Raw genomic sequence first — 12390 nt, forward strand, 5'->3', positions numbered from 1 at the left:
TTGACTCTTGTTTTTTATTCGTTACTGATATTTTTGGAAGCTGTCGATCAGATTATTATTGTTATTATAATCACTGTTGATATGGCTGTTGAAGCATTTTCGGGACATGTTCAAAGCTACTAGCATTTTGGGAAAGCGTATTGGACCGTGGGGTAGAGTGGAACGACAAGAGAGAAACCGCGGTACATAAATGCAGCGACAAAAAGGTGGCATAAAGAACAAAGATTAGCGGTAATCTACAGTGATAATCTTCATCAAAAAAATGGAGATTAGTGCGGATGAAATTAAAAAAATAAACAAAAGTATAGAACCAAATGGTTTTGTGAGAATGCAACTGTAATTTTGTACTCGTTGTTTTTTATGATAGTTATTATTGATCTACTGCTTTGTTAATGGGCTGTACGTAATGGTATTGATTATTTGCTCCGCTGTATGCGCATTAATTTCTGTTAATAGCTAAGGTATTCCCCATTTTTTTCACTTACAAGAAATCACCAGCGTCCACCAGCTTAAGGGAAACGGAGCCAACATTTCGCCCCAATCTGGAATTCATACAGATGTTGTCAAGCGAGTTATTGTTGACGGCGAAAAAAATGAAGAGATGAACGAAGAACAAGAAAAAATGTCGATTTGTGAATTCTGGACGACAACTAAACACCTATACAAGTGGAATAGTTTCTTTCTAATTAATTTCGATCCGAAATGCTTCTGGCAGCCGTTCCGATACGTTTTAGCACCGCCGCAGTTACTGTTTCTTAAAGACATCGCTCGATGTATCGACTATACAATAGAAACGCGATTAACCGAATAATTAACGCGATTAACTCAAAAAAACAGTTGCACGGACAAGACTATCTATAGTGGGCGGCTGCTGCTGGAGAGGAACTTATGGAATTGGCCTCTTTATCATATGGCATCGGCTATTGTTCGAGTTAATAAGTTTAGAAATAGTAGAATTTCAAACACCCAGATATACAATGATCTTAATCGTTAATTGCTTGAGCTAAAAACAAACGTCTATGTTCAAACAGGGAATGACATACATTCAAAATTCCCCGAAGACGTAGTAAAGCCTACTACTGATTTTATTGAAGTTACGTCGCAAATTTTCGAATACTGTTTATTTGGCGCAAAAAAGAAGTTTTTTTTTCATAAAAACTTTTTTCTTCATTCAACGACTTCGTTAGTTTGCCTTCTCTGAATTAAGTCAACGGGTGTAAGCGCGAGGCATTTCCACTATATTTACGTAATATATGATTCGACGAAACGCTTACAGATGTTTTGTTGTTGAGAAATTTGTTGCACGGCAAGCATTAATATCGCTATTAAGCATGAGCTCACTGTGCCTTTATCAAGACTGAGTCTAAGTTATATGAGTTACATTTATTTATTTACAACGAATGATTTTTATGTCGTATCTGCCGAATTAGCTTGTTGAACATTCTAGCTCCGCCTGAACGCTAATTGACGTCTAGAATGAACCGTACTTTTATACATCGTACGTTCTATTATTAGCTCGTTCACAAAGAACTGTTTAATCAACAATCACAACAACAGCAGCAACAACAACAATAATTAGCTAGCCAGTTATCGTTGCCATATGAGAGTCGAAGACGTCTCATAACAAAGATGACTAATCGTATGCGGCGGGCTACGTCGATACATGTACATCAGTGGAAACGATGAGACTCGTAAGCAGTAGGTGGTATATATGACGAGAAAAGAGTCAACGGTGGGGGGTAATCATTTTTACCGATTCTGTCTCTCCCCCCCCCCCCCTCAATACGAATCGCATTCCCATGACCACCAAATACTGCGCGCAGACGTACATCATCTGTAATTGATAAGCGCTATCGTGTCTATATGGAAAAACATTATTAGATGCGATATCACATTTGCGCGCAGTAAAAACAATGTCGTATTCAAGAACGGATCGGTAAACGGTTGTGATGATTCTATTGTTTCGTTTGTAGAAAGTGTTTATGCGGAAGGGAGAAGTTGCGACGGTGACCAAAGCGTACTATATATATATATATATATACATACATACATAAGGTTTTAATATATATACATAAGGTTTTATATACATAAGGTTGCCCTTAAGCTTGTACAGAGTAGCTGTACATAATTGAATCAAATCTCACTACGGCTTTGATTAATTCGTACATCGTTGATCATTGTTGCTTTTAATTGGCGTGTTTCCGCTACTATTAATGCTACTAACAGCGAAGGAATTACTTCATACATGTGTATATATATATATATATAAACATGTCTCACACTCGTATATATATATATATACGAGTATGAAAAATATTAAAGCATCTGCATTAAAGAATTCAGAATAAGCTCACATTCGGATCTATTTACAAAAGTGTTTGTTTTTTTATTTAGCATTTTCAGTTCGACTCACTGTAGGTGCCCATGGAAAGATTCATCGTGTTAGCTGAGTAGCTTATACTTTAATCGACTGAATTTCTATATAGGCCACTTTTGATTGAAATTAATCTTTATACATAATTCGTAAAAAACAGTTTCTTTAATGTTTGATGGTGGTTTGTTTGCTCCTATTTGCTAGAGCGTTATCCCTTGTCCGACGTGGTCAAAAATAGAGCCTTCGGCTTACCGACATGCAGAGCATGAGTTACGCTGTTTTGTCGGTACGTATTGTGCAGTGGAAAATGGAAGAAACCAGTGCTCCGTATCGTAGTCACAGAAATGAAGGCTATCGGTCATAGACTGTGACGAACTACAACGCTGCACGTGGCCATTGCTACGTGTGCAGGAAAAACATGTAACCGATATTTAACAGGTCGCTTGTGTCCTGACAGTCGATCAAATTGTTACCAAATTGTCTTTTGCTATGATCTGTTCACTGTAATGACAAACATTTAGTTTAATTATCGATTTAGCTCTATGGCTCAAAGCAGCGAGTACAGTGTCTTGAAAAGGAACGTCCAGTTAGAAAATAATAAATCTATCCGCGTGTCACTTACCTTTCAGCAATCGATCCAGGTCGCATTGCTACATTTCTTTCAAAGCTACGCTATACGCTTTAGGATATGGATGGACGAAAGTTAGAATATGACTTTGGGACTATTGGAGTAGTTTCTTTTCCAGCAGCTGAAGTTGAACGTGTTGACCGAAACTCTACAGCTCCGTTGGGAGAAAGATATCTCTCTAAGAGAATTCGTTAGTTGCTCGTGACCTACGTGTCGATCGAGTATCTTATAGCATACGCATCGAAATAGCTAAAAATAGACGTGGCCAGGTCAACGATATCAGTGTACTACAAATAGGATACAGATAACCTTCCAACTTGACAACGATATCGTAACATTAGCTTGTCTTCAATGTTTGTCTAAGAAATGTAGCAAGAGGTTAGAAAATTATTTCAGTCGTGTTATCACGTACGGTACACTAAATCATCGTGCACCGTAAATTTTCAGTATCAACCGGCACATTTTCTGTTACTCCGGTGACTGGAAATAACTTTCATCGGTAAGCCCGTCGCTTTGACGATACCGACACAGACGTCATCCTGTCTACCAGTATAATACATACACACATACGCGTGTATATATACATATATATCGGTGGTCTAGAGGACGGCTCCTTAATAACGTTACAAATTCTATTAGCAGCTTCATGTATGTGTGTTTTGGCGTCCATACTTTAATGGTCCATATGAACTTATTTCACCGTATTTTAGCTATTTATCTCAAGTTATAATGAATTATTATTATTATGAAATTATAATGAAAACTAGAGTCCAACACTGATCGAGTCCGATATTTGAGGCTTATTGTTATTACTTGGCTTGGCGCGCTAAGCACGATTTTCTGTGAAATGTTACAGATCTAGAGATATATAGGGTGTATATATATAGGGTGTAGTATTAATGGAAATCGGCAGGTGAGAGAGTCGCCACTTACCAGATGATCTCACTCCAGTAATTGAGAGGTTACGATATATTAGGCATTAAAATAGGAGCAGAATATTAAGAACAGCGATAGGCATTTGATACAAGTGTATTAATTAGGTCGCGCCAGGCCGCCGAGATGGTAACGAGACTAACAACAATGGAAGCTATGCTTGCTAGAGGCAATGGCATATCGGGACATCGTGTCGTACAAGAGTAGGACGACATTTTTGCTCTAGCTACTTCATCGATGTAATACTTCGCCTGGAGCCCGTACAAGAAAGAAAGGCCTCGAGGCCAGACGAGATGAGGAGTCCTGTAACTTACTAAGTTTAGCGAATAAGTTCCGGTTGATGGATAAACAAAAAAATAACACTTTCAATAACGACGATTGCGTGCGGATTTGAATTCCCAACGTAAACCCGTTACCGTGATCCAAAAAAAGCTATTACGTACTACCATTTTGTAGAGCATTCTGTGTCGTAGCGTGCGATAAGGTTCGCATGGAGACCTGCATGAAACTGCTGTTCCTGTTACCTGCTTATTCCTTTAGCGTCATCCGAATCGTCTAATTTTTTTAGATATCCTGTTACGTTATTTGAACATTATCACTGTTTTTTTACAACTGCATCATCTCATGCTCATATCGTCCTAAAGTACCTTATCGTTTTGTGGGACTCTATGCAGATCAGTGTACATTTGTAATTTAGCTATTAGTGAACGGTTTATTACAGCTCGGCTGTACACCGTAGCTGGCTTGTCATGATATAGCATATGTACGCTTCATATGTAGCAAACCACACAGGCTAAAGCAACAGTAAATAACATGTTTTTATTAATACAAAATTCCTGCAAATACTGGAACAGGCTTGAGTGACAAGAACGGGAAGCAGACTAAAACGCTGGGTTGTACGGGGATCAGTGTTTGTATATTGACACTAACAGTGCATCATAGCCAACTATTATGCCAACTAACACGCTTTGGCTGTTAGCCGACAACAAACAACAGTCAGCCTATTTGGGTGACTTTGCTAATATGTCGATTTAGGTAGGAGAATAGAACAGCGGCGAGGAAATCAATAGAGCGAAACGGCAGCGATCATGATGTCTGTATATTAGTCAAATGACAACTGCAACACCCCAAACAACCTTGGTGTGCTTTACATAATACGATTGCAAGTTACCAGGATTTAGTAGCAAGTGATAAATTAGGTGTTAACGTTAAAAGAACTGGATTAGGGCGAGCCCGCGAGCTCTCTGTCGCCTGCCAAGCATAGAATAGGCAATATGGGTCATTTTAGAGGTCTGTGGGGAAGGTTGTTGCCGTTCACACCACCGTTAAAACCGCTTTCCTGTTTTGCATGCCCCATAAAGGGTGGCGAAGACGGGCTGAAGTTTTGCTTCATGTCTCCGGACCCAGCTTCGGGTATCTGCTAGGTTAGGGTACACCCGGTCTCGTCGATCTCCATCAGGACTCATACTCTAAATGGTATCCTGTGCCTTTAGCGGTTTTATTCAGAGAATCACAACTACGGGCTTTTTAACTCTCTAGCGATCAAATGCAATGTGCAAATTCTTTTAAACAGAAGTAGCTCCTAAAAAGAAACGACTTTAATAACGGAGGACGTTGTCAAGTGTTTCTATGCCAGGTTTCCGCTACCGGCGACAATACATAACACTAAACAACAACCTTGTATATATAGGCAATATCGTCCTAATGACTGTGGCTTTCTACCTGTTGTTTCTTTCTACGATAACGTAAATTTTCATAAGATTTACTTTGGTAAGTTGCTGACTTCTTGGGTGTCGTTATGGTCGCTGCTGCTTCTTTACTCATTCATTTGGATTCATTTTGTATCGCACTTAGTTTACTTCATATTACTATATAAAGGAAAACAGATTATCCATATGTTTTGACTATACTTTGGTTTTCAATTAATTCAGTCATAATATCGGTAAGTGATGAACCGTACATACGCTACATTGTTCTAGATTCAAGGTTTCACTTAAAAGTAATAGCTCTTGACGCTATAAACGACACACGTTAAGTAGCTAAGGAAGAGAAATGTTTAAGCTTGAGAATTTTCACTGTCATCAGAACCGCAATTGTCTCGAAGGGCTTGAGCAGGTCATTGAACGTATATTTCTGACGGACCCTACTGTTAGTAGAATAGTGACTCAGTTTATACGGACGGCAAACGTTATATTGCAGATGCAGATGTGTGTCCATACGAGTACGACCAATTGCACGGGTTAACTCTTACATGGTATCCCCATAGTGACGTTTAGATAAGTACAGCTGGAGAAGGCAGATATCAGTGAAACAGGCTTCCACCAAGTACATTCGTGTAACAGCGTTGTTTTAGATGATGCCCGTCATGCTGATTTACGTTCCACGGGTACGGCACCGAATCTTGACTAGTCCGCTTACTGATTTGTGGACGCATAAACGTAGACGTTTGGTGGTCCCAGTTTACGTTACGTTGTACAAACTGCAGTTGAATTATGACAGACTTGGTCTACCTGTGAAAGAATAGAAAGCTATTATTTCATTAATGGCACATGTCAATTTTCTTAACGCTTCACGGATATCACTCTAATTCACTGGTTACAGATACATAATGTAAACTGTAATACACTGTTTATTCATACCATCATTGATCTATACTTTAGCGTTCATCTATGAACGACCCCCTCTTCCCCCCCGTAACGACAATTTAAGCCATTAAGGTGACGCGCGCTGGCACACGAACGGTACTCCACTTTAAGAATGCTGTATATTCTATCTACTATTTTTTTACCGTTTGATTACCACCCAAGATGTGTACCGCCTTATCTGAGCTACCGAAATCACTACGACGCTCGAAATCAGTCAACGCGTTCCAGTTTCAGAGTAAATGCAGTAGTAGAAAATCAGGGTATGCCCAATTCATCCGATAGAAACGATGGCCCATGTTGCTATAATAAGCAATTGCTAATGAAAAGTACTTATTGTTGCTGATTTTGACCTAAGTATTTGGTGTGGCAAAGATAGAAAAAATCTGATAAACTACCGTAGATAACAGTGAGCTTGAGTACGGTACTTCGATTATCTTAGACGAGTATTGTTTAAAAAGTGGGTGAGGCGATCGAGATAGATTTGGCCGTAGAGCTAATTTTCAGCAACGAAAAGACTGTCATGTAACCTCTTCTATATATCCCTAGAGAATACAGTGATTTTATGTGACTGCGTCTATTTTTACCGTAACATTTCTGATATCATTTTACTAAAGACGATGTTATGTTACTTACGACCGTACAAGTGCGGCCAGTTTTCTGGGTTTAGAGAAAAGATTTGTTTTTCATCGTCTCGCCGTCGTTCCGTAAGATCGTTAGTTTTGTTGATGCCAATAATAAGAACAACAAGAGCTTTACTTACGGGCGCAATAAAGACTGTGATGCCAACTCACTTACAGCGCTTTAATGTATTAAACAACGAACGTTTAGCGACTAGCAATCATCCGGATACCTTTTGTCTCTCCGACCGTATTATGGATCTTACTGAGGGGCCCCCTAGGCAAAAGCTCAACCTCCCCCAGCCCGCCGACGACAACACTATCGAGATAAAAAAAAAAAAAAAAAAAAAAAACTACTAAAACAACAATCACATGGCCACCTAAAGAAGAAGGCCTATCGGTTGATGAGCATCGCTGCCATAGCAGCGGCCGCGGTAGTAACGCGAACTGAGGGGGGCGAACGGGGTTACATATGCCATTTGTTCGAAGGGTAACCGTCGAACGAATGAGCGGACTCCACCAAAGTTCACAAAAACTACAGGCCCTGATTCAGTGCTCAGGGACAAGTTGATTTAGCGGCAATTCTCTAGCATTATGCGATATTTAGTTTCGAGCGTTACCGCGGCAGATGGACTAGTCATTCTTTGCTGTGGTCATTTTCCCGACAGAGTTGAACGAATTTAGATTTTTTTTGATCAGTGAAATTTGTTTTCCTTCACGAGTGTCTTTCTCATTATCACCTTAAACGGCTGATTTAGACGGGCATTACGGATCCGCATGGCAGGCTAGGACTGGCGACGTACCGTACTTGTCATCATTGCCTTCGAACTGACTGAGCTACGATCACATAGTGACTTCATTATTTATAAGAGAATGTATTAAGTAAAGTACATTCATTTATGGACGGCTGACGTTGCTTTACCAAATGCTTACCTCTGTTCTCTTCAACGAAACACGTTGGCGTGGTTCTCAACGTATTAAATCAGTATATGAACAGTAATTTCGTGAGTACAAATGGTCGTATGCTTTTTATTCGGTATCTAAATCACGTTAGCTACATGATGCCTGTATGAAGGCTGAAAATAGACGCTGGCATTATGATCACGCGCGTAACTATTGAAAAACGGGTGTGTATCGGCAAGGTTGATTCGTTCGAGTAGACGAGGCGTGTCAATCAGAAACTGTACTTGTAAGCCAGCAATGATTCGCAATCCCTCGGGTTTATACGGTAAGTCACCAGCAAAGCTAAGAATATTTTTTTACACTCCTCCCAGTAAACGCTTCGATCACCTGTTGTAGGCACAACTATATCAGTATTGTTTGTTCAGTCATTCATAAATCGTCTGCCTGTCATTTATTAACCGGCGCCCTTTCCACTGCCAACAATTTTATCTGATTGCACAGGAAACACACACGTCCACGCTAAAGAGCATCTTTAGCTTGCATTATAAATCGACGCTATCTGTGAGTGAGCTCGCTATCGCTTAGCGATCAACATATCGGATGGCTGTAGCGTTGGCGAACGTTCGGTTCTAGCGATGAGTCATTTTTGTAAGCGTTAACTAACGCTCAGCGCATACTACATTTGGCTTAAAAGTGTTAATTTCTATGTAATGTCAGATTACTGCCGCTAGCTAGAACGTTTCGATTATCGATAGAAAGAACATCGAATCAGGTTCTTTTTTTAAGACTTTTTTTTTTTTTTTTTAGTTCATTCGTCTGACTCGGCTGCGAATGTGGTATAGCCGTCCTGTCTTCTTCTCATGACTCAAAGCGCAGCCGGAACCTCCTCTACCGCTGAAGCTATAATATAATACGTAAATTTGCCCTCCAGTTTTCCTTCTTGCTGATTCCTGCTGCTCTATATTCGTTTCGTTCGCGCGACCTCACTTTGACTGTTCAAGCTAGATCCGTACTCTGATTCCTGTTTCATACCGCATTTACCAACCAATGTCATCTACCTGGAAACGAATCTGCAACACAGCGTGGGGACAGAGTTTAACGGCGAAATGAATCGGCAAGTCTCTCCGGAAAAAAGTTTTTGAAAACTGTCAAAGTATACGGCAATGGCGGAACGCACTTTAGCGGGAGTTTCGGCGTGATAATATGGCAGTAGTTCACAGCGGAGAATACAACGAAACATCGAATCAATGCCAATCGTTTTTTCTCTTTTAAGTTCTCTTTTAAGAGGTTGAAATGTTAGATGTGCGAACAAATTTTCAGGCTTCTTTGGCAACTTCAAACTTTGTTTTAAGATCGTTTAAAGATCCCAATCACCCGTACGATCCGTAGCGTTTTGCCATACACATAAGACAGTCAGCGACTTATCTTGCAGTAGAATCCCTAGTTTTTGAAGTTAGATCGAAAAAAGATTCATTTCTTCAACTCCCGAAATCTTTTTTCGCGACCAGCAAATATTACGTTGGTTTCAGCAAGTTCTAATTTAGAGAAATCGAACCTGACGACTAAATTGCGCGAAGGAAAACAATTGAAAGACGACCTTCGTTTCTTCAAACAGATGTATAGTATAAACCTTGCGGTGCAGAAAAATCCTTTCCTTGAAATTGAACTACTCAGTTTAGCTAGCGTCGTTACTCAATAATCGTCCCATTAGAATTTCCAAACTCATAATGCTTTCGATGTTCCTTCAAGCACAGGAAGGAATGAGCCTTCTGTGAGTAGCTTGCTGGTTTAAATAACGCCCACGGTATTTTATCCCCTGGGCTAATACAAAAGATCCGCATCTCAACGTAGGTAAGAGACTGGTAGAAAAAATAATTTTTAACCGACTAGATAAAGCCAGTGCTCTGTCCGTTTAACAGATGAATGGGCAACCCAATTTACCGTCGTCTATACCTTATGATAGTGCAGAGGATTCGAAATTGTGTGGTGGCTGCCCCCAATTAGAATTTTCATCCAGTGATGCTCGAATTTGTCTAGGCCCTGAATACACGTCCAAATAAACGACCTCATCAAATCTGAGGAATGATATTATATCAGTTGCGATAAATACAAAATCGAACCCTGTTACCTGGCGGGTATTTGTCTACACTTAAAAAGTAAACGTTTAACTGTGGCTCAACAAAATTTTTATTAGGAGGCCCGACTAATAGCCGTAAAATAAATCTGAATGAGAAATTACTCAAATGTCTTGGAACCCATAAGACAGTGCTGGGTCAGAATACAGATGCAATAGATACCTTTTTTTTGATGAGAAGAGTTGCCCTATGCGTGGAGTGGCTGTTTTGCTTTTAAATTGTATGCGTACTCTCGCAAACCCACTGTTATAATATAATGACCATCATTGTCCTGTGATATTGAGCTAAAACACACGAGATTAAAAATCTTAACGATATTTGTGATGATGCTTAGTATTATCATTAGTTTGAAGATTATATTAGAATTGAAAACGCAAACGGTGACGAGGATCGAAAGTGAAAATTAGGCCACATTTTGTGGCTGCAAAATGTTAGCCCAATCATGTCACCTTCGACCTTTTTGTGGGACGCTTTTCTCTAACATTACGACATCAGTGTGCCTCAAAGCTTAACTTGTAGTATGGTCTTCTGAATTATTAGCTGATGATACTACACCGCAACGTTTCACTCTGCTGCTTCACATTGAACGCGAATCGTCAACGCTACATTCATCGAGTGGTGTTCCACGCATACGTAACGTCAAACGGAAGTAAGTGTTGGCCTAATGGTCGTATGGACTGAAATAAAGCCAGTACGATAAAAGTCGTTACGTTTCGTTACAGCCGTGCAGTATGTAATAAACTGCCACGTCACGTATACATAGGTAGAACCCTCTAGTCTTATGACGCAAAGAACGCAAGTAGGTTGCCGTTGTATATACACACACACGAGTTCGTCCGCCATTTTAATTCCGTCCTTTCTAATGATGTGCATTTGTTTCCTATGCAAAGTATTACATAATAGAGAAACCGGATTCTTTCTCTCGCTAATGCTGTTGTGTTCGACAAAGAAAACAAAAGGTCAACAACTTTCGTCATCATAAGATAACAATTATTCATACGCATCATTACATCCATAACAGGTGGTGCTTTTTTTTCTGCACAAGCGGCATCCAACTCCACTATTGCTAAAGAAATGACACGGGAGCAACTGTAGCAGCGATAGTTCCACAGCTATCGCTGCGGAAATTAGCACAGCCTTGACCATACCGCAGGGCCCGTGCACGATCAGTTTCTAGGGGAATGATCCTGAGAAGTAGGCGCGACGACAGCGTCCCGCCTAGAGGCTTACCAATTATCCATCAATATGTCCATTAGGGTTGCATTTAATTGCATTGCGTAATTGGCACGTGCCGGTCGTCCAGGCTCAAGCAGCTGCCGGAATATTAGTGCACTACACAGATATGGGACCCCTGGCTGAAGAGTTCCCTTTGGCGTCGGTAAGGGCCAACACTGTGGAAAGGACCACTGCATCTGAGGGAGAGTTGCAGCACTCACACCTGGAGAACTGTAAGGGCCGTGCAGCTTAAGGGGACAGACAAGATGAAGATAGTGTCGCGCGGTCATAGTGATGACTGAGTGACGCCAAAGCTGGCGGTATACGTTAAATAACGATAAACAGATATAACCGCAATACTAACAGCCAGCTGGCCTGCTAGCTAGCTAGTCTTCGCTGAGAAACACCCCAGACCAGTCAGTTAGTCCATTTGAATATGAGCCGGAGTGAGTGCTTTAATAGTGACCTGTAGAAAAAAGTCACCACCCAGCGTGTCGTGAGGCATTGTTGTGCTCTATCGCGAAGGTACGCGTGAAGTTATCGCGTCGAAGTAAAGTGTTCAACTTTGGAATATTGGTGCTCTTTTTAGAGAATGTGCATGTTGTGGTGTGGAACGAACAGATTTTTGACCGTATTACCATTTTCATAGCTTGTCACGGGGCGTGACAGAGATAAACTGTGTAGTTCGTCTATCGACCTTCCCTGCGTTTCTCATAGCTGTCGTTTACAGGTCTGGAAAGGTTCGTGGAGATTGTATGAACACAGCTCAGAAAAGACAAGCATGTAGGTAACCTATCATTAGTTTAGTTGGGACACATTGTCGACAGAAAACAGACAACTAAATGAATATTTATTTCGTAAATTATGCAGATCCCCATCCGACACCCTCAGCAAAGGGCAACTAACTTTCATTATAATTTATTGAAGTTTTCTTATTTGG

The 12390-nt window shown here is 40.4% G+C and overlaps 2 protein-coding genes across 7 annotated transcripts in view; one reads left to right on the forward strand and one right to left on the reverse strand.

Annotated features, from left to right (window-relative positions):
- Window positions 1–12390, forward strand: part of LOC111243540 (uncharacterized) — a 59598-nt gene that overhangs the window by 7683 nt on the left and 39525 nt on the right. The window contains exon 1 of one of the 3 annotated variants that reach the window (XM_086973869.1): window positions 11756–12233. The exons of 1 other annotated variant lie outside the window; for it this stretch is intronic. In XM_086973869.1, the coding sequence (XP_086829995.1) occupies window positions 12206–12233 (28 nt within the window). In that variant the 5' untranslated portion in view covers window positions 11756–12205. Of the gene's footprint in view, window positions 1–11755; window positions 12234–12390 lie in introns of those variants that run through there. One more of the 3 variants, XM_022789286.2, reaches the window with a different exon arrangement.
- Window positions 4727–12390, reverse strand: part of LOC111243542 (uncharacterized) — a 50769-nt gene continuing 43105 nt past the window's right edge. For 2 of the 4 annotated variants that reach the window (XM_086973968.1, XM_086973947.1), the window contains one exon: window positions 4727–6445. Coding sequence is in view for 2 of the 4 variants with exons in the window: in XM_086973953.1 (XP_086830079.1) it covers window positions 10897–10912; window positions 11466–11740 (291 nt within the window). In the remaining 2 variants the exon portion in view is untranslated. Of the gene's footprint in view, window positions 6446–10748; window positions 10913–11465; window positions 11741–12390 lie in introns of those variants that run through there. The other 2 variants (XM_086973953.1, XM_086973959.1) reach the window with 2 other exon arrangements.

This window comes from Varroa destructor, unplaced genomic scaffold (assembly GCF_002443255.2).
Source record: "Varroa destructor unplaced genomic scaffold, Vdes_3.0 BEIS01000001.1, whole genome shotgun sequence".
Taxonomy (NCBI): Eukaryota; Metazoa; Arthropoda; class Arachnida; order Mesostigmata; family Varroidae; genus Varroa; species Varroa destructor.